A 22,858-nucleotide genomic window follows, 5' to 3' on the forward strand; every position below is an offset into this window, starting at 1 on the left:
GATGCTACAGAGGGGCATGTAGGTAGGTGGTGTTGCAGTCTATGGAGGTGGTCCTGAGACAGGTGGGACTCTGGGATGAGAAGAGTCCAGGTACTGAAAAAACTTGAATTGTGAGTGGCTGAATGTGCTGCATCCCTTGATAGCCTGGAGGAGAGTTACACATGGATCCTGGATCTGATATTACGGTACTAAAGCCTTTACTTGCTTGGCTGAACATACTGGTTTAACTTTACCTCTTTTTGGGGAACAAGTGTTATACTTTGTTTCAGTTGCTTTGAAGTAATTACCATTGCAACAACATATGTGTGAATTTTCAAGAAAATCTTCTCACTTACTAATACGTTGTAGGTGCATTAGTGTCCTGAAGCTTTCTGGGTTTGAGTAGACTTCTGGCAGGTACAACCTGGAGCTGCCCTTGGCTATTTTATAGACTTTCAATTACTATCTTTGATTACAGAGCCATTCTTCTCATAAGGCATGGGAAAAGGAAGCAAGTATTATGTTTCACTCTACAAACAGAAAACTTAGGGTTGGGCTGTTTAAAAATCTGTTTTCCAGAAACCTGCTTTTTATTAGGAATACATAGAAAGGGAATTGCAGATTCTTCTAGTAGAAGTAGTAGCTGTATAATGGGCTGCACTAGTGTGCCAGGAGACTGGAGGAGGCCATCCTTCCCCTTGTACTGGTGAGACCACTACTACCAGGAGTACTGTATCCAGTATCAGTCTCTCCATTGAGGAAGTGGAGCAAGTCCAGTAGACAGCTGCCTAGGAGGGGAGGAGGCTGGAGTGTGTTTCGTGCGAGGTGAGGTTAAGGGAGCTGGGTTTGTGCTGGAAGAGAAGGCTAAGGGGAGATCTAGCTGCTGTCTCAACTATACAGTGGGTGATAGCAGACAATCTAGAATCAAATTTCTCGTGCAGTTGCACAGTCCAAGTCCACTACTGAGAGGTAATGGATACAAGTTACAGCAAGGGTAATTATAATTAAACATAGGGGAAAAAAAATTCCCAGTGAAGGTGGTGAAGCACTGGAACAAGCTGCCCAGAGAGGCTGTAGACTTGTCTTTGGAGATATGCAAAACCTGACAGGAATCTGAAGTGTGTCGGTGAACTGATCTGTGGTTGTAATTGAAGAGGTGAATGAAAGAGCAAACTAAATTTTGGTTATATTGCAGGGGAAGTATGCAAGGAGATAAGTAATACCCTTTGCTATATCTTATATGCTATTAAGAACAGCTCTGAGTGCTTTTTTGTTTTTTAAGCTGCTGACCTGAAGAATTCAGCTGTCCTTCTGAGCAGGTTAGTGACTTGTACTTGAGTTTTCTGTGCTCGTGGTCTCTTATCTTTTGAAGAGTAAGTTACCAAAGGGATAATGAATTGATTTTAATAATATTTGTTTTTTGCCAAATAGTGTTTTTGATTTTTCTTTAAAACCTCATATGTCTGTATGGATTAGAGCTAGCTCTAGTTGCATTGCTGTATCTAGCAATAAAAAATTATTGGGCTTTTTTAAAAGGGGATGGAGATGTATTAATGCAGGCTTCCTGGAATTTTGTAGGAGATCTGAAAGGGTGAAAGCTTTTCTTTCTAGGTGATCTCACCTGTTGAATCTTTTGGTGCTTTAATGTAGTAGTTTCTCTGGGCATTGTAGTTCTGTATAAATAGTAGAAAGATGGACTGAGCTACGGTTGCAATAAAATGCTGATGACAGAAAGCTCTTTCCTCCTCTTTCGTCCAGCACAGGAGAGTCTGTATCAGCTGTTTCCGTGTCCGAGGACTAGGCATCAGACTGAATCACAGTAGCTTAGTCTTAATCTGAGATAGATGGATGTGATACTACTGAGAGGGAAGAAGTCTGTGGTTGACAAGTGGTGTGCCTCTACCCTGGAGATCAGTTGTCTGAGTCTGTTGCTGTTCTGGGTACTTGGAGCTGTGGCTCCGCTTTTATCCTCTTGATTATGTGGACTGAGCGTGGTACCTGTATTTGCATCCGCTCTGAATTACTGCAGGAGGCTGCAGCTGACTTAACCGCAGAGTGCATATGGAGGTTAGTTAGGCACAGTGAGATATTTTTTTTTCCTAGCTGACTTTTACAAGAGAGAGTGGTGCATGGTGTAATTCACAGCCATCTGTCTGCCTGATTTTAGTGGGCCTGAACCTGTTGTGCAAAAATGTTTTAGGTTAAAGCCTAGTTTGTGTTAGCTTAGAGATGGTCCTTTTTTGGAGAAAATTTAGCTACTGTTGGTACTCAAAAGAAGTACAGAATTGTTCAACAAAAGTCTTGAGAGGCAGACTTCTAAGTCCTCCATATCCAACTACTGGCTTTTAGGCTGAATGTGGTCTTCAGGATACATTTGACTGCTGCATTTTGCCTTGGTGAGAAGGGGAATAGCGCCACAGGTGAGAAACTCTGCCTTGCTGCCAAATACCATTTGCTCCCAGCTTCTGTGCAGCAACTGCCACCCACTCTCTGTTGGGGCAACAGTAGCCTGACTCTGTATTTGAGTCAGCAACAGCTGTTTGTTGCTTTCCCAGCTTTTGCAGAAGTAACAGCCCGGCTCTCTGTGTTAGGAGCGGCAGTTGTCTCTTCCAGCTTTGCTGTGTAACAACTGCCTGGATCTCTGCTCTACAGCAGGTGCTGGAGGAGCATTTTCAACAGCAGCTGCTGCCAGATGGGGAAGACAGCTGCTTTCCTGTGATGTGGAGGTAGGCTAAAGCCTGTGCCGTTGAGGTGGTGGGTCACAGAGGGTCTCAAAACCCAGATCCAGCTGTTACGGCTGCTGGGGTCAGGCCACCCTGCAAGGGATTTAGAAGAGCTAGTCTGTCATCCTGCATTACAGCTTTCTGGAAGCACCTCCTAGCTTTGTCTTGAACGCCTTGAAGGCTGTCTGCCCTCTGACTTTTCTCCTACTGAATTATTTCCTCAGAGGCTACTTTGCTGCTTTTATGTAATGGTGATTAAGGTTACTGTGCCAGTTAAATAGGACCCCTAATGGCTAGCTGTGAATCTTTCCAAGGGTAAGCTTTCTATCACTAAGGTGATGGTTAATCTATGAAGCTGCCTGAAAAAAAAAATTGAAGAGCTCTGAAATTTTATTATATGTAGATCTAAATCTGCTTGGTGAAAACACCTATCTGGCCTGGAAGAGTAGGATGCTAAGAAAGTTTTGGTTTTTTATTTTAACAGTCAATAACTTTATCTTCTGAATCTGATTTTATGCATTCATAGTGTTCTCATCTTCACGTTCATTTCCCTTGTGTGGTCTGAAAAAAACCACGGAGGAGACTGCACAGTCTTTGGTGCTGGAGCTGCTGTGGAAGGTGAAAATGCTATCCTAGATTTAAAGGAAATGCAGAGAGGAGGAGCAACTTGTTCTACCTTTTCTTCCCCTTTGTCCTTAAAAAAGAATAAATCTCTGGTTTCTTTTTGATGTGTAAAGGTTTACAAATGAGTGAGCCTTGAAGGTTTTACCTTTGCTGTGCTGGTGTCTTTCTTTCAGTTCGATGATTTAGAGGATGTGCTGGTTGTTGATTGAATCAAGAGTTATTAGTATTCTGGTAGAAACTTTCTTCTGAAAAATTTAATGCCTTTTACTAAGTAGGTCTCATGAAAATAAAACTGAATAAAATCTGTGAGTAAAAAATTTCTCAACTCGTATCACTTGTTTAGTAGCAAAGATGTGGGTTTGCATCTTTGGAGCTCATCTACTTGCTGTATTTTTGAAGGTTTTTTTTCCTTCTGTTTCTGTACAAATTTAAAATTATTTTTATTCCCCTATTCAAATATTTTTTGTTTCTTTCTTGCTTGGGTAGAATGAACGGCATAAAAATGAGCAAAAAAATCTTAATATATTGTAAGTAGGTAAACCCTGTGACTTCTTGTCTGCCTTCCTAGATATGTAAGGCATGTAGCCTTATGGTGCCCAGGTGTTCCCTGGGCTCACACCAGTTAAATTGTTGCAAATTTCGTGAAAGTACAGCCAGGTAACCTGGAAAGAAGTCCATCAAAAGAAGCTCTTATACATATTTCAGCCATAGGAAAAGCTTAAATCAGCTCTTGCAGTTAGGAACGAGAGACAAACCCATGAGGAACCAGATTTTGTTAATGTTAATGTGTTGCTCACAGAACCTCCCAGTTTCCTATGTGTGTTTCCCTAAAGGAAACGAAGGCAGAAGCAGGAGAGGTTGTTCTGGGACTAAGATGCTGCTACAGAGTCCTTGGCATTACATCACGCTTGCCAGTGAGGGACTACCCATCTCATGTGGTTAATGTCTTTAGTTTTCCCTAAATAAACCCAAGCAAACCAAATTGTTTTCTTGAATTTATCTTGCATGACATGGTGCAGTTAAAAGGAAGCAAGCTTTAATTTTTAGTGTGGGGTGGTTTTTTTTGGTTTTTTTTTTTTTTTTTTTTTACTGATGGATTATGACTTGAGGCAGGGATTTGTATGTGGTAGTGTGTAATGTCTGAATGTTGAAATATTTTGCTGCAACTGTGACATTAACAGTGTGTTGAGGAGATCTTGAAATGTTCGTTTTGTGGTTGCATTGATAAGTAGCACTCATTTATTCATTGTTGTCATTCAGAAATGTTTGTTTTATTGACAACCAGCGAAAATAGTTCATCTGGAAAGTGAAATAGTTTTAGAACTCCTCAAAAACAAATGTTAAAAGTGATTGTAAAAATGGTCTGAGGGTTTTCAGCAAAACTGCTTTACTTGGATGTTAAGAATTCTACTGGTTTTGATTTTTAGTGTTTATACCTGTCCATTCCTGTTCCCAATGACTCTGCATTGCTAAGAGAGCAAGAGCAAGGTTCTATTTTAGATTGTAAATCAACAGCAAGATGATTTAGGAAGGATGCAAACATACAAGTGAATTAGTCGCTTAATTACTCTGCCTCTGCTGTGATGAGGTAACTCCTTTCACTGTGCGCTCTGGCAGAAGGGTAAGCTAATTTTGTTTAGTTTATCTTAAAAGTATGCCAAAGTGAGCTGAATTGGTTGGCAGTTAGTGTGGGCTAAGAGTGTGCATGTGAACAGTTGCAAGTCAGCTGAGCTGCAGGGGTAACACTAAGAGGGAGAAGCTAAAACCAGTATATGAGCCCTGAATTCTAGGTACCCTCTCCACAACTTCATCTGCACAACCCAGCGTTGAAAACAACACATTGTTGGTCAGGTTCTTATAGCAGTTAGAACACAGCTTAGTTCTTAGAAAGGTCACGTGGAGTTTGCAGGGCTGATAAATGAGAAATAGTAACTCTTTATTTCTGTAATGACAGGAATTTTAAGTGTATTTCACTTAACTGTACACAGAACCTCAGACTGTCGCTTCTGCAACATTTTTCTCGAAGCAAGACTACTTTGCAGAAGAGCTGTCAACATCAGTTTCAGTGGCAGGTTTAGTATGAACCCTGTTGTGATTTCAGAAGTGACGAGCTCAAGCCTGCATTCCTCAAGCTTACTTGGCATAAATGTGTGTAACCTTTGCATTTGCTAGGGAATGTGTTAAAGTGTTGTCTCATTTTTAATTTCAGAAGTAACTGCAAGAAGTAACATAAGAGAAGGCAAAATGATGCTTCTGAAGAGCAAAACTCTTTTTTTTTTTTTTTTTTTAAGATACTCTTTTTTTTTTTTTTTTTTTTTTAAATTCAGATTAACAAAACATGCTATGAGCAGTGGAGGAAACTTTGGTTCCAGAGAGAATCAATCTGGCCATGAGAGCATTGTGGATCAATAGAAATTGCTGCCTCCCCTCTGCAGGCAAAAAAAATTCTCTAAAATGTCATCTTGTGCTCCTTGCAGTCCTCCAGACTGGTCCATTTTGTGTTGACATACTGCATGTAATGCTTCATAAGCATGGAATTCTTCAGCTTTGAATTTGGGAAGAGAGACTTTGCCTTGAATTTCTCTGTGATTTCTTTCTTTTTATTTCTTCATTGTTGTAAATGGGAGAAAAAACAGAGCATGAAAAATAGGACCTGATGGCTTTTATGTCTTGAGAGGAAAAGGTGTCTGTTTTTGTGTCTAGCCCCCTTTTTCTCTTACACAGTTCTGGTTTTCCTTTATATCTTTGGAATCAGGAAAACTGATCTGTTTGCTGCTGCTATCTAACCCTGTATTATTACTGTTAAAAGGTTGGATGTTTTTAATGTAGTTTTTATAAAGTTTACATAAACTTCTTATATAACTGTGCCATAGAGCAGAAGGAACATGATCATGTTTTAGATCTTGTAGAAGTCTGAACTCCTCTTGTGTGCTTGAATACAGAGCATAGCTTTGATAAGGATGAAAGATAAATATCAGAAAGAAACTTAACTCTTTCAATTTTTCCCCTCTGGTGAAATATATGTGATATCCTTCAATAGCAAATATGTGGCAGAATGAATAGTACTGCTCTTCCTGCTGAAGTTGAATAGTTGAAAAGGTATGGTATCAAAACAAAGCAAGCAGGATGCTGCATCAAGGTTTTTTCCAGACTAGAGATGCTCTCTTGTATTTGGAATTAAACTCAGTTTACAATACCATTTTGTGGGATGTTATCACTACTTCAAAAATGCTTTGTATTAGATTTCTTGAACTAGGTAAAGCCAGAGTATAGGGCTAGAACAACATGCAAGCGTTTTGCCTGAAAGAAAAACATTGTGAATGTTTCATTATATAGTCTTTACTTTAAATAGTTGCACAAGTGGTGCTCATTTATACATGCATTAGTAGCACCTTATTTTTCTCTTACACTGCACTGTGTAACACCCAGAGTGAGTAGGGATGTATGATGATGGTGGAGGCAGTGGGGTTTATATTTGTTTCTGGCTTTAGACAAAATATTTCAGCCATCTCAAACATCATTTTAAGTATTAAGTATTTTTGTGCTCCCTTTTAAGGTAATAAGTGTTTCATAGTTTTGACTGTTGAACTTTCAAAACACCTTTATGGGATAGCACTATTGTCCTAATTTTACAAATAACTACTTTGTCTTGCTTCCCTGGGTGGCTTGCACAAGGTTATACAAGAATCCTCCGGTGAAATGGGGCATTATATCCAAATGTTCGAAGTTTAAAACTTGAAATCTGATTTCTGGATTAACCTGTCCTAACAGAAATGGAAGACCTATACCTTTCCTCCTGAAATTAATTGAATTATAAGTATTAATACTTTGATCTTGATCAATGCTTTTAATTCTGTTTACTGCTTCTTTTTGTTTTTAGGCATGTACTGGTATTGAAAATATTGATGAAGCTATAACGTTGCTTGAACAAAATAACTGGGATTTAGTGGTAAGTATTCTAAGACAATGACTTCATAGATCAACTTCATGTAACAGTGATGTGCCATCTTGCTGAGACAGCTGTTATCTTTGTCAAATTTAGATGTGTCTCTTATGGCTGGGGCAATCAGGTTATATGCAGATTGTTTCTGGTCTGGTAAAGCTCATTGCCAAGTTAACATGATATTGAGTTGTATATACCCTGCTATGTGCTGATTGTCTTCATACCTTTTTGATTTTTTTTTTTTTCCTTTAAATCAATATTGTGTTTAGTTCCCTTTTTGGTTAATTGTATGCATAATTTTATAAGTAGCCTTATTAAGGGTATGATTTTTAGAAGACTTTTTGTGTGTACATGCAAGATATTTGAGGATTTAGGTGTCTGTGGAAGAAATGGAAGGTAAAACAACTACTTCAGTCTGTCTTATGCTTTTAGTTTAAAAATAAGATAGTTGGTTTTCTATTGTTAGTTGTCATGCAGAATTGAGTCAGAAATCAAGGCTCTGTACCTTATTTCGATTTGGTGTTATCCAGACACAGTTAAACACAAACAAAAAAACCAACCAACAAACTAATATTTAGAAAAAAACCTATAATCTATTTTGTCACAAAGTTCAGTGTGCAGGCAAATAGGAAGGAACCCATACAACAAGCAAAATGGTCTTATGTATTTTAAGACTCTATGGGATTATCAGGATAAAGAAACACTATTAATCCATTTTCTTAAGGTTTAAAAGGGTAAAATAGAATAAACTTAATTAAAGAGCAAGTGACCTTATTTTAGATTGTAATACCTTTGCTTTCCTCCTTTTCCTCCCCGCCCCCCCCCCCCCCCCCCCCCCCCCAACCGAGTGATCTTTGGACCAGGTCAGATAATCAGAAAATTATTTTTTTAAAAAATACTATTTTCCTGAAGTTTACTATGGATACAGTTTCAACTGTCTGCCACATTGTGTTCCCAGCATATTGTTTAGAGTGTTCTCTGTGTTAATTATTACAAATTAAGTAGCACTGAGGTTAGTGTGGGGCTTTAAACTGAGTTTGTTAGAATGGATATTGTGTTTCTTTTAAGGCATAACAATTACAATGACATTTAATATTGTAACCTATTTTAAACAAACACTATGTGCTCCAAACCCTTGAAAATAAATGTTTAAAAAGAACGTTGGCCCAAGTATATGGAGTCTTTATTTTGGAATGTCATGGTATAAGTAAGAATGAGACACCAGCGAGCAAAAAAGGGAGTGCGTATCATCAGTGTCTTCAAACAGAAAACCCCAAATGTATGCTGACACAGTGGTATAGTTAAAAACATCTTTTGTTGTCACTTAGCATGAGCTGTTTTGAAAATTGAAGTGTTTACAGGAAGGCAAACAATAGCCTTATGCGTTCTGTTCAGGTTGTAAAGTTCTCAATACAATGCATTATGTCAGTTGAACGTGGTTCCAGGGGATCTGCAAATTGTAAGAGAGATGCTTTTCAATAAATGCTTACAGGTGGGATCGAATGAGAGAATTGTAATGAGAAATGGTACAAATAAGGGGATTTGTTTTGATTTTTCTTTTGAGGTTTCAGAATGAGCAGAAAGGGAGAGTGAAGTAGTTTAAAACTAAGAGAATGGCTATAAGAATAGCTTTAAATTCTTGATTTTATTAGTGATGATTAAATGATCTAGAAGTAGAATATAGTGGGAAAAGAAGTAATGACGCAAAATTGCAAGCTTAAAAAAAGCATAGGGCAAGTAAGAAAGGAAAGAAAATTAGGGATGCAAGAGGTACTTCAGGAAAGTACATAATTCTTGAAACTAAAAGAAGATGAATGAGAGGAGTGTCTACAAAAAGGAAATGGTAAGTTGTGGAAGGAAATAAAAATGGGGAGAGTGAAAGTGACGATGATGCCCCAAGGGTCTGTTATTAGTAGAACACTGGCTCCTCTTTATTAAAAGCAGCCGCCTTGTAAAAAAAGGGAGTGAAAACCAGATCATGCCACTCTAACAGGGACTTAGAAACAGAAAAGTGAAGAAAGAGAAGACAAAAGAAATGTGAGTGTAAGAAGAAAAGTAGTTGCTAGCTTGAGTATCAAACATCTCTTTTAGGCAAAGGATTTTAACATTTCAAAAGTACATGAACAAAGGCTCATGACTTATGCAAAATGTAGGATTTTTTGTTACAAAACTAGAAGTACATGAGTGTATGGCCCATGTGTGTTGGGGTTTGGTTTTGGTGTATGTGTATTTGGGGTTTTTTTTATACTTTTTATTCAGTGGTCAGGTACAGACAGTGCTAAGAAATTGGGATGGAGGGAAGGCTTTGTTTTGATTGAACTAAAATGTCTTGGAGTTTTTGTAGATGAGATGAAAAGTAAAAAAAAAAAATCCTTTTGCTTGGCAGTAAATATTTTGCTCAACATAGAACAAAATTTTTTTGTTTGTAAGGAGAAAAAATTTGTGAGTCTTGGTTCACAAATCATGAAGACAGTAGTGAAATAGTGATGATTTTGGAAGGGTTCCTCTGTCATCCTTTGACCACCAGTCTCTTAGGTAAATGGGATAAACATCATTACTGGCTTCTCTAATTTCACTTTGGTTTGTGTGTCTTGTTCAGAGGCTTATTTCAAAGTTTTGATAAACATGATCTATAGTAGTAAAACATAGTCATATAGATGTTCAGGTTTTTTTTCCGGGGGGCTTGTTTTTTTAAAATGTGGATTCCTTCCATGATTTTTGAAGTAAAATCAGAGCTCTGTGTTTGATCAGGAAAGCTTCCGTGAGGCATCCAGGGTAACATGAAGTAGAAAGCTAAACAAGTCCCATTAGGATGTGATCAACCTAAGTTCAGGGACACTTCTACAGTGTTAGGAAAAAACCCAAAACCAGAAGTTGTGGAATTTCTTGTCTTGAATAGATTGCTTTCGTGCTCTTTATTCAGGCTGTCTGTATCTCAATTCCATTTTCTTGTTTGGGGAAAAAAGTTGTGCACTATCAGAGGCTGTGCTAGGGACCCAGGCTGAAGATTCCCTTGAGCACCTGTTGCTTCTTGAACTCTGAGACTCAACTCAAGGCTGTTGTTATTTCTCTTGGACTTCAGCAAAACAACCAAGAGCAAGTAGTTCTGATGAACTGAAAAGCAGAAGGATCCCAAAACGGAAACAGTGAAATACTTACTGATATAGGCTGACAGAGAAGTATGTAAGAATGCTCAGAGGCAGCAGAAGGTATATAGTTCACAAAACAGGTTTCTAATGTCATGCTGCAAGTACTATGTTTTTGTGTATAATTTCTTTGAAGATTTCTTTGTTTGCATTGATGCAATGTTCCTGTTGCTTGTTTTCTGTATATTTTTTTTCCCCTTGTCTTACTAGTACATTTTAGTACCAGGGGTTAAAATGTCACCAATGTCTTTCCTGTTACTTAAGTGAGTGTTACTGGTTTTTATCTTTTGGACATTTGGTCTTACCTTTAAACAAAGCCAAACCTGAGTGAAGCGTAAGGAACTAGTTTCTTGGTTTAGTTTTTCTAATAGCCCCTTACATTTTTTTGCGAACTCATCTGAATTCTTTTTTCAGTTTAGAAATGAAACATCAGCTACCTATTTTTAAACTTTTAAAGATTACTCACTCCCAGGTAGTCTTCATGTCAGTTTCTCTATATGGGATACTTTAAGACAATATAAACTGCCATTAATTTATCTTTGGCTCGGAACTAAATAAATCAGACTTAAATGTCTCAGAATTGTGTATATGTTCTACAGTGTTCAAATCATGTTTGTAGCTGTTTGAAGTGATACAGGAAGCTGTCTTTCATAACTGTTTGGTTGCTAGGCTTTGTTGAAGTGCTTAAAATCAAATTCATCATGAGTGCTGTAGAGGAATTCATATGCAGTAACAGAGTATGAATTGCTTGGTGGGATCATGAAGTTTAATCTTGCCAATAATTAGTTCCCCACTGTTGCATATGACTTGGCTGTTGTGGTGGTCTGCTGCATATACAGCAGCTTAGGGTTTTTTATTAGAACACTGTAGCCTAATTACTAGGCTTATTATAGGCTGGGTGATGAAACGTTTCAGATCTTCTGTGAGATACAGAAGATCAACGTAGATAATATAACAGTCTCTTCAGGGCTTCATCTTTATGTAACCATTCTGCAATAAATGAATCCAACTCTCTTAAGCCTGCCAGGATTGCTGATATGTTATATCCTGCATGTCATTTCTTTAAGCTCTAATAATTTACAATAATTGTTAACATCTGAGGAAAGCAGAAGTTAGGAATTTCTGTCTGTTATAAAGTCTGATGGTTCATAGTTTGCCCATTTAAACTGTGACCTTCTGTTTTGGCATGTGAAGGTAAGAATGACATTATAAATGTATCTTAAACTTTGTGTAAAAACAATAAAATAAAAGTATGAAAAATCCCAACTATGTGTCTGTTGAAATGGTTGTGATGATGGTACGTATTTAGAGGAAATGACCCATTAATGCAAGAATCTATAATCTACTAGACCTTATGCAGTATGGACCTTCCTATATATGAGGTTATTACATAGGTGATAGCTCTTTGCTCTCATGAAATCAAATGCTTGCATGAAACCTGGTGTCCCGTGGCTTTCACAGATTTAATGAAAACCTCAAATACTTCATATGTAGCATGACTTTATATTCTGTATGGGTAATCAAAACAGGTTTTTTGACTGAAAAGCAGGATTCACCATGCTTAATTTTCTTTTTCCAGTATGATCATTTCTGTTGTTACTCCTGGTCACTGATGAAATTTATCTTCTTAAAGCGATGTCAAGCAATACCTATATTACAATGTCTATTGGAAAAGATGTAACAAAAACAATTTTAAATCAAAGGGGAGGGTTATCCCATATTCACTTCACTATAAACGTGTGTATAATGATGATTTAAAAAAAAAAAGCGTTTAATTTTCAAAATGACCTTAGTGCCTTTCTGCTATATTGGCTTTGTTATTCTGTATTCTGGTAGGGGCTCAAAGCACAGTGTAACCTCAATAAAACCCGCAGTTCAGTGCACCTGCAGATGTAATGACTTGCAGTCCCTGTCATACACAGCTTCCAAGGGTCAGCTGAGGAAAAAGTGTTTCCGTACCTTGGGAAGAGAAATTATGTATTTTGAACATTTGTTTATATTTATAAAGCTTCAACTCTCAAGTGTAGTTTTTTCTTTTGAACGGATAACTTACACAGAAGATGAGGGGTTTTTACATCTTGCTGTTTAAAACCTCTAAAAAAGAAAAGGCGTTATTTGTCAGACAGGGTTTTTTTTTATGTAAGTACCCATTTTGTTTATATGTTTATAATTACTTCTATGTAATCTTTTGGAAAGAAAGAATAAAAAACCAAACAAGAAAAAAAAAAAGCACCCCAAAATTTGCAAAGGCCTAACTCATTTTTCTCAGTTGTTTATTTTTTTTCTTTCTGTTGGAGGTGCCAGTTTAGATGGGATTTCTAGGCAGAGAATGGGCCATTGGCTGCTGACATTTATCAACAATCTGTTATTTGTGCCTTTTATTGCTTTCTAACCATTAACTTAAGTTCTTTTGTTACAATGCTTAGTAAATCTCAGTACAAGTTGGTTAAAAACTAATACAGTAACGATGTCTTTTGTTTCTTTTTCTAACTGGTTTGCCCTGCAAAAGCTTTAGTGTGGTTTCTTTGTGCTTTTTTTGATCAATTTGAATTAGTCTGCCTCCAGAAACTAGGTGATTAATTTAAGTTTGGCACATGGCCATTTCTTTTCCTTGAATGTGGGACAGTATTGTCATATGTTTAGCAGCTCTTATTTCATTCCAAGTGGGCTGTATTTCGGTGGCTGGAGAACTAGGACTGCATATTATAGTGATGAAGTGCATCCCATTGGCCCCTTTTGTATTGTTGCCCTGTTGTTAGCTTTACTTCAGAGCTGCATGCTGAATGTGGCATATATTTGACAGCACTCGCTATGGGACTAGCGAGAAGCTCATGGTATGCTTGTCTCATTAGGACTAGATCTGAGGGATTTTCGCTGTTGGGAACATGGGCTTATCTCTGTATTAATAACATTCTCCCTGTGGTCAAATGAACAGTCACATCTGCCTGTGGGAACCAGAGGTTTGCAGCCCAATTTTTCTTGTAAGGAGCTTTTAAAGTTTTCTTGTAGACAGGTGTCCTTTTCTAGATCTTGGTGTAATGTTGAACAGGTTGTTGTTGGCTCGGTGGTTTTATGCAGGCTGTCACTGCACTGAGTTGCCTGGACAGCATTCAGAATCCTGCTGCCAGCAGAGTGAAGGAAGAAGGAAGCTCTGCCTTAGGTGCTGACAAGTAGCGTTGGTGGACAGGCATCCCGCTGGCGCAGGTGTCCTGCGGGCACGGTCCCTGTTCTCCAGGAAATACAGGAGTTGCAGGTTTCTTGTCTGTCCAGCTGCAGCATTAATCCCTTCTAGTAGGACACAGTTAAATTGTATGTGAACTTTTCTTTTACAAAGGACTACAGAAATTCCTTTTGGAAGTCTTCAGTGTACTTTCTATTATATTAGGAATCCTTGCTTGCAAAAATGGTTTGATTTAGGATTCTTTGTATTTCCAGCTTTCTGCAGCTCTCAAAGTGACACTTCTGTGTCTTTGAGTAGGCTCAGGTGCATGCTGTGTATTTTATCCAGCTGGGTGGTAGCAAAGAAGACCAGCTAATTCTTAACCCCCCCCCATTATTATTAAATGTTTTATTTACTTACGAACGACTTCATCTTGGGTAAAACAGATGTTTCCTTTTTGTATATTTTCTACATTGAAGACTGTATGAAATGTGCATTTCTTTAGGCAGTTGTAAGCGTGGTATGGCTTTCCACATGGCTGTATGCACATTCATCTATTAGACAAAACAAAACACCATCACTAATACATGTGGAGGAAATAATCTTTTACTTGCAGAATGCAGGATAAGAGTGCTGCTCTGTCACCTCAGCAGTGCGCTTCAAGAAAGGAAGATTACCTCTGCTAGCAGCAAGCTAGCCCAGTCTTTGTGGTCATACCAAATCCAAACTGCTTTCTTCTGAGACTTTTAATAATGGTGCTAGCTGATACCTCAGGTGATGCAGGAAAGTGTTCACTGTATTGGCACTGTGACAAGTCATTTCACATGACTTTGATGAGAGCACAGAATTCCAGTTGGTCCCATTGTGTCTCTGCATCGGTCTTGGTCTGTTGCCAGCAAGTGGTCTGTTGGACATCAGAAAACGGTCAACAGAGCAACTACGGTTTAAAATAAAATGGAGCCAAACCCAACAGAAATGTCATATACATGTTCTGATACATGCAAGCAAGGAAAAAACATACTAAGGGAGAATAAAAGTAGCAGATGTCTGACTTGTACATTCTAAACTTTGATTATTTTCAATAAAACTATCATTTTATTACATAGGTTGGTCTCTTGGATTCATTCCCCCCCCCCCCCCCCCCCAAAAAAAAAAAAAAAAAAATACTTTGGGCTTTGGTTTTGTTTTCTTGTCTGGATGACCTTTGCCCTTTCACAAGAGGTTGAGAAACGCTGCTTGGATCACGTTAACATTGCCATATCTTGTGATTTTTATAAGGAAACGCATGAAAGCTGTAATCAAGGCTGTAGGTGCTGATACGATGTAAATATCCAAGAACCTTAAGTTTCACAGTTTTCCCCCTATAAAAAAGGAGCGTGGGAAGGGGGAAGTCTCTGGCTTGTCTGTAGAGGAAGATTTGAAAGCTGAAATTGTTTTTCTTATCTGTAGTCTGCTATCCCAAAACTTCATTAGTTTCCAACAGATCTTGCCTGGGACTCTTCAGGTAGAAGAACTCCTCTCAAAGCACACTTTACCCCAACAAATAATAGCTAAATTGTGTACTAGACCCAGAGGGATGTTTGGCTGCTTCAGTTTATTTCTGTGTTTTTTTGTTTTTTGGTCCTAAGGCAAGTGAATGTGTAAGAAATGCAAACTCTTCTTCCCCCATCCCTGAGGAAATTACTGCGTCTCCTTCCCAGGGCAAAGCCTTGTCAGAGAAAGATTGTTTGGGAATTTAAGGAAAACAGTTTTAATTTCTTTAAATTGCTCCTCTGCTGATACATGGTGCTTACTTTGTGAAAAAAGTCTTGACGGCCTCAGAGCTTGGGAAGACCTGAGCTGTCATTATAGAAAACCGGTGCTGAGCAGCATCATTCTTGTCTCCTATTTTCAAGGCACTGCTGAAATATTCGCATTATGGGATCACTTCTTTAGTAGGTGACTAACTGTATTTAGGGCTCACTTTCATTCTACCATGTTTAAATGGATTGAGGCCAAGGGATGTGCAGTTTGCAACTTAATGGAAACCATGAATTAGGGTTAAATATATCAATTATTTTGTCATTCAATTTGAAGGCAGTCATTTGGGAGGATGAAAAAATTGGTAACTCTCAGAGGTAGGGATTTTTTTAATTTAAGGCAGTTAAGAGTCATGGCTTTAAACATGTTTTCTTTAGTGCTGTTTCACCTCTGCTTTGCAGTTTTGTTGATTCATCAGAAGGCACTAATTCTCGTGTTGCTGACTGAAGGAAGATGTAATGGGGGGTGTATCTTTGTCACAAGGTAAAACTGGTATAGCTTGGGCAGAGTGTCTTCTAGATAAACATGTTTTTGTTCCTGTTAAACTAGAATAGTTCTTCAGTATCTGTGAAGAAATCAGTGTCTTTCACCACTTTATAATTTTAGCAAATGCAATGGGTAACTTGCAATATAGTAGATAGTTTTCTAGATCCTAAGGGGATTATGGTAATCTAAAATAGTTTCTTTTGTTTCGTAACTATTGATTTTAATTTTTCTAATAGAACGTCTGCTTTATTCACTAGAGGGTAACAAAGGTATTGCGATTATGTATTTTAAGTCTGTATTTTATAGCCATGTTGCTGTCATGATGCACATTAAACTGTTATGAGAGCAGAGGAGACTTTTACCTAAAACTTTACTGCCAACATTGTAAAGTAACTAACTAACCAAATAACAGTTAGAATTTAGTTACTTCAGAAATAAGCTTCTGAAGTTTTTCTTGCACAGTGATCGATCAAGCAGTGGGATTAATAAACTTAGGTTTCTGTTTGTTGAAAAAGACTCTCATTTACTGTAATAGAGAGTTTTGTGTTCTGAGAATAACCAAAGAGGGCACCCAAGATCACAGTAGTACCTGATAGTATTGCTCTAGCTATATGGATGCATTACCCACCTGCATTACATTTTACAGATAGTTATTTTCAGAGGCTGGTACCTCTGTATTGGCAATTTCTATGAAGATTGCTTAGCATTAATTTGTCCTGAGACATTCAAATTTAAGACCAATTTTCTGGAATACATTAGTAGTGAAGTGGCTGGTAATGGGGTATCTGTAAGTTGTTTGCAGTATATATTACTCTTGACTAGTTGAACTGAGAACTGCATACATCTTATAAACGCTTGAGAAGTGATTACTGTGCCACGGATCATGCTAGGAATGTATGAATAGGAGAAAAAAGTAGTAAATTATTTGAACCAGCACCAGTGCCAATGCTGTGACTATTTTGCAAGTGAACTTTAATTGTGAAAGATTTTACCACAGTCCTCTAGACCCATCAAGCTTTCAAAGCAGAGTATTATAAAAACGGATTTACTTACAATACTGTTGAATATCTTAACCGTTCTGTCCTAGTTTTATTTAAAAAAACCCTCTCCTTAGCTGGTCCTGGAAGACCTGGGTTGCTGCAGCACCAGCAGTGTAGCATAGGTTGTTGAGAGGTGTGAGAAATACTGTGAGACAAGTTGTAGGTTACATGCTTTGGCTTGGGATTTTCTGGTTTCCAAACTTTTAAGCTAAATCTTGCATAATTATTCTTTTATTATGGATTAGTGATTAGGCAGTCTGCTGACTATGGTTAGGGTAATTTGAATGCTGTCATATAAAATGTTTCACGTTATTACAGCTTTTCAGTGAAGGAGCCTTTGTCTGTAGGCAGTACATCCAGGACTTTTTGGATTGACTTGTGTCCTGAGTTTTCATCCCTGATAGCACTTGCTAAGAGTTAGTATGTGATAACAATGAGTGCTTTATTTATTTATTTGGTTGGTTTTAATTATTGTTCTTTTTAAGCCTGAACAAAAAGTATGTTGTCACAGGGTAACTATCACCAGCCTGTGCATTTCAGTGTTGTAATTCAAATTCACAAATAATTGGGAGAGGGGTAGAAATGTGGGAGTTCAGTACACCCATAATTTTTTCAGGCATAGCCTTTGTTTTGTCTGACTCTTGCTGTCTAGCTTAATGTTTTAAGGACTAACAAAATATGTTTTGATATCAAGCATAAGCATTCATTTCTGTTAGAAGGTGAAAGCAGTATTGGTGTAAAAAATCTGTGATGTTAAAGACTAGGATCAAGATACATACGTGTGTGTCAAGGTAGCAGACACGTCATGGTCTGCTCTTCTCCCTTTCTATATGAGTAAGTGGTAAGTGGATGGTCCAGAGTGGGTTATTTGCCTTTGTTCCTGCTGAAACAGAGTTTCAGCTTGGATGGATGCTGATCCATAAGCTTCTTATAAATCTGTTCATGTTACTTAGTTTTGTTATGCTAGGAAAATACATCCAGTTATTAATTTATTATTAAGATTGTGCTTTGTTTGGGGAATAATGCAGTGACAATATAAAATTAAAGAACTGTGTGAAATGTGGTGTGGGTGTGTGTGTGTGTGTCCCGGATGATAGAAGTATATCTAACTGTTGAAAGGCTTCCTAGTGAATTTCGGTATGTTGTAAGAACTACAGGAAAAAGTTTGCTGAAGCCACCAAAGTAGTAGGGAGAAATGGGAAACCACATCTAGAGTGCTAATTGTAAACTATTTCAACGCATGCTCTCTTGCTGATGAAGTGAATCATCTGTGTGAATATATTCATGTGGCATTTTTTGATGAAATGTTAAATTTTTTGCTTTATTAGCAATTCTATTGTTTTGCAGCTTTTCATGAAGTATATTTGTTGTAAAGAAAGCAAGCTGAAATAAAGCAGAATGCATAGAAGACATTTCATTGTACTTCAATTACAGCTTTTGGTTAAATTTTAACCACGATGGGGACAAATGTTGGCATTCTGTAAAAACTTTGTGGGTGTAACTTCACGTCTAGCACTTGGAAATACTTTGAGACTTGCAAAGCTGGGGAAACGCCAGCAAGTATAACACAAGCTACAGGAAAAAGCTGACTCATTTCTTTGCCTTGAAAAGCCTGCCAAAGATAACAAAGGTAGAGGTTGCTTCTGTTACTACTGGGGCACAATTCGTAATTTAAAAAAATTAAATATTACTGCATTCATTTAAAAATAAAAAACAAATATTTTTTTTTAAACTTAAACTCATAGCAGTCAGTACTCGTTAAAGTAATGGTTTCAAACTAGCTGTGTGTGTAGGAAGGTGATAGTGTATCTTGTTTGTAAAAAAACCCACTGGTCTAGAATAATTGGTATTTCTGCAGGAGGTTTCATGGAATTTCTTGTTTAGAATAACAGACTGCAGCCTTGCCTGTGACAGGCAAGATGTGGTAGTTGTATAAGGCTGCACAGCAGCCATGTTCCTCTGCTTGGGAATCTCATCATACAATCTCGATGTCTTGGGGCAGAAAGAAGTGATTGTATTTACTACAGCTGATTTCAACAAACCTTTATTTTATTAATCCAAATTGACTGCAGTATTTGAGTAATACTTGCAGTATGTTTTTGTCAGCATCAGTTAGTAAAGCTTCTGCTGTTTATTTCCAAATTTAGTACTTCGTTGTTGTAAACTGTTAACAAGAAAAGTCTATGCATAGCCTTTCTTTTTATCCAGTTTCCTGAAATCACAGTATCAGCAGGTCAGAACAAATGTTTTGACACATCTACATCTGGCATTCCCTGTTATGATCAGTTCTGTTGGAAACACAACCCCAAATTAGTATTTGCCAAAAAGGTTATTAGGGGAACATTATTTCAAAACATACACTGTTATTACTGAAATGTATGCATACACCAGAACCGTGCAAGTTAGTTTCATGGCAAGAAATACTTCCATGCTCAAAAGGAACTAATAAGTCTTTGTGCTTCCCCTGTTTTGCTTTGCTGTTATATATAAAAGTATGTTCCTTTGTCACGCAGATTATACTTTGGAAGCAATTTAAAATTCACTTTTGCTTTTTTTATCTTTTTGTGCATGTTTTGTCTCACTAACTATTTTCCTTTACTGATTATAATTTAATTATTTATTTTTTCCTTTTTGGATAACATTTGTTTGGTTTTGGGTTTTGTTTCCTGGTTTTCTTTTTGTTTGTGTTTTGTGTGTTTTTTTTTTTTTTTTTTTTTTTTTTAAAGCACCCCGTGGTACAAAGCGTTTGGAGTTTTATCAACCATTTATTTTGTTTGAATACCAAATAAAATAATGGATTTTAAATCTTTAGGATAAGCAATTTATCATGTGAAAGCAACAAGATTAGAGTAAGAATATTGTATTTCAGGGGAAATATCACATTTAGCCCAAATTAGTAGTAGTATTAATTGAAATGGAATTAAAATTGAAAACAGAGTAGTATAAATGACCCTTTTATGCTGTGGAAGTATATCATAAAACAGAAAAAGATAAGAAATGCTTTTTCTAGTATATTATAGATTGCGTACTGAGGGCCTTTTAGTATATTTCATTACATTTCTACCTTTTAAAACACATGATTAGTTTGTTTGAATTCAGCAAATCTTGAGTGAGCCTCAAGCAGGATGGATTGATAGGACAGAGGAATCCTGGCTGATATTTCCAAAATCGAACAGTTATATATATTTTTTTTATTTTACAGAACTCAAAAACCACAGTACATTTGTCTTGCACGTCATTTCTCTCTCTTGTGAAGTTTTCTGTGTAGGTTTTGGTGTTGTATCCACTTGTGTAATCAGACTTGAGGAATAAGCCTAAGATTAAATGCTGAAGGGGTCAGGCAAGTATTAAAATAGGCTTGTATTTGTTTTGTAGTGTGAAACAACAAAACAAACATTTTTTTGGCTATATTTTGAAATACAGTCCTAAAAACTGGTAGCACCCCTTCCTCTAAGACGGTGAGCTCTCTTTGCTTCTGCTAATGTAGAAAACGGCGTGGGGTAAACTTTCTGAATTTCTGATTTGAGAGAAATTGTTTTTGTATCAAGGAGACATTAAATATATAACAGGAAGAAAAGGCAAAATGAACAGGAAAGACCCAAAATGCAGAACTTAGGGTTTTTAGCTTACCAGACATTTTAAACCAGAAGTAAAAATCTATGAGCTGTAGCATTTGAGGAAGAATATAGAGTTTTGAAAGTCACAATAGATTAATCCTTCCATTGAAAAAGGCTCTTACTGAGTTTCATAAAAATAATAAATATGTGGGTTGTGAGGTTATTTGATTAAGTGGAATGCAACAAGAAATTATAATTACTATAAATCTGAATGTGTCAGACCTACAGAAAATTGGGGGTTTGGAAGAAAATGCCCTGTGAGCAAGTTACTCCATTATATTTCCCTGTGACTTTCTGAAGCAGTTGATACTTTTTGGTTGGTCATCTTTGGATTTTGGATTAAATTATTTGCTATGGCAGTTCCTATTACCCTATGTCTGTGTCTCATTCATATATTGTGTTTGTTTAATGTAAACCTTCTCAATTTTTAGCTAAACAAATGTAAAGCTCTGTGTGGACTTTATTAAATAGACTGAAGTGGACTTGCTGAATTCAGTTAAACATAAATAAGGCTTTTAAAACTCTGTGCAAGCTGATTCATACATAAACTCGTACTGGTTGCATTAAGCTGATATCGTTATCTCAATAAAATTTGTGCAGTGTTCACATATGCACAGTATTTACATCTCTCCAGCCTCTTCTTCTGGAAGGGTTGTGTTCCCAGCACCGTGTTGCTTGAACTTATTTCTTCTTTTGCTTAAATATGTGTTTTCTAATACCCTGTTTTGGAAAACTGATCTTACATCTTGCTTTGTTGAAAGGTCTTGCTCTTCATTGGGCTAGAGGGTTGAATGGGGAAGGTTTTAAAGGATCTGTATCTAGGGTAGGATCAGTATCTGTCAGCCAAAACCGTTGTGTGGTATGGAAATTGGAAGGGAGAGGGGATGAGAGGTAGCCATGGAGAAAGATCTTCTCTCACCTTACCCACTGCAAAAGCCTTCAACTGTGCTTTTGGCGGTTAACTCTTAATGCTTCTAAACATCACTCTTAAATTCTGGAAATTTAAGAACTACCTTCCTTCTGTAGTTCATGAAGAGGAAGGAATTCCCTGCCCCATTTGAATATACAATCAGTATAGGTAGACCTCTGCTTTTAAGTAACATAATTAGCAGATCCAGTTTGTCTTCAAACAGTGATAACCACTGAGTGTTTTAAACTAGGGAGTTTAATGTTTGTGCTATCTAAAATACCAGTTTGTTCTTAATTATTTGTAAGACCCTCATCCCTCTGGGATGCATGGTGGATAAACTGTAAGATGTGCTTAATTGCTTTTAAATGGTTAGTACTACAATTGTATATTTTGAGAGAAGTCATCAACATAGTTGCTTTATCGTATTATTAAGAAATGGTGGTTCTTGGTTTTCTCACTAAGACTGTTTTGTACTCATAAAAGATGGTCACATTTAGTCAGAACTGACTAATCTATTTAAGTTAATATTCCCTTGAGGAAAAGCTTTAAATTTCAGTTTGCTTCACAATGTTCTTTAGGCACTGAAATAATTTCAGTCCATTTGTAGAATACCACAGAGCTGCTGGGTTGCCCAAACTGTTAATGAATGTGGTAACCTTTCATTAACCCTGTTGCTTTGTTGTTTCCAATGTTTGCACGAAACAAAGTTGGATTGAAAAAATTTTGATACTGTAATTTGGAAGCTTGCTGCTGAAACAAACACGAGAAGAGTATTGCTACATTGAACCTTTGTAACTGGCTCTCATCAGTCCAGTATTACATCATATTCCTGTCTTCCCATTCACTTTTAAATAGGCAGGATTTTCAGTAATGTTTATCAATATATCCTATACAGTTGGATGATGGAGTCACAGACTGCTTGAGATTCAAAGTTATTTCTGGACATCAGTCTGGTCCAAAGCAGGTGCAATTAGATCAGGTCATGCAGTGTTTAATAAATTCTTAAATAAACTGCTTCAATTCCTGGGTATATGACTGATGTCTCTAAACAAAATGTATAAATCAAGAATAACTAAATTTGGCTTATAATTTCCTAAAACAAATTGTGGGCCTGGAAGTTGTTTGAATGTTGTTATCAAAGCAGTAATTATGTCCTGGCTTCTATTCCTCTGTTCCAAGTTTGAACAGTGTTAATGGTAGAGTTTGTATATGGATAGCACTGAGACACACCAAAGATTCTTGGCTTTAGGAAAAATTTCATGAAACCCCTATAACTTTCCATTTAAGGTGAGCTTTACTCTTTAAATAGTGATAACATTAGAACAGGCAAATACCCATCTGAACTGTGGTACCCAGTATCCAGCGGTGACACTTGTGGATATACAGCATGAGAACAGTGTAAGCATGGAGTGCTAATTCCCTGGTAGCAG

At 37.1% G+C, this 22,858-nt stretch overlaps 1 protein-coding gene across 1 annotated transcript in view; it reads left to right on the top strand.

Annotated features, from left to right (window-relative positions):
- The window catches only part of FAF1 (Fas associated factor 1), a 171,702-nt gene that overhangs the window by 9,509 nt on the left and 139,335 nt on the right, over positions 1-22,858 (top strand). The window contains exon 2 of the mRNA XM_056356715.1: positions 7,207-7,275. Within this exon, the coding sequence (XP_056212690.1) occupies positions 7,207-7,275 (69 nt within the window). The remainder of the gene's footprint in view (positions 1-7,206; positions 7,276-22,858) is intronic.

The sequence above is a fragment of the Falco biarmicus genome, chromosome 11, assembly GCF_023638135.1.
Source record: "Falco biarmicus isolate bFalBia1 chromosome 11, bFalBia1.pri, whole genome shotgun sequence".
NCBI lineage: Eukaryota > Metazoa > Chordata > Aves > Falconiformes > Falconidae > Falco > Falco biarmicus.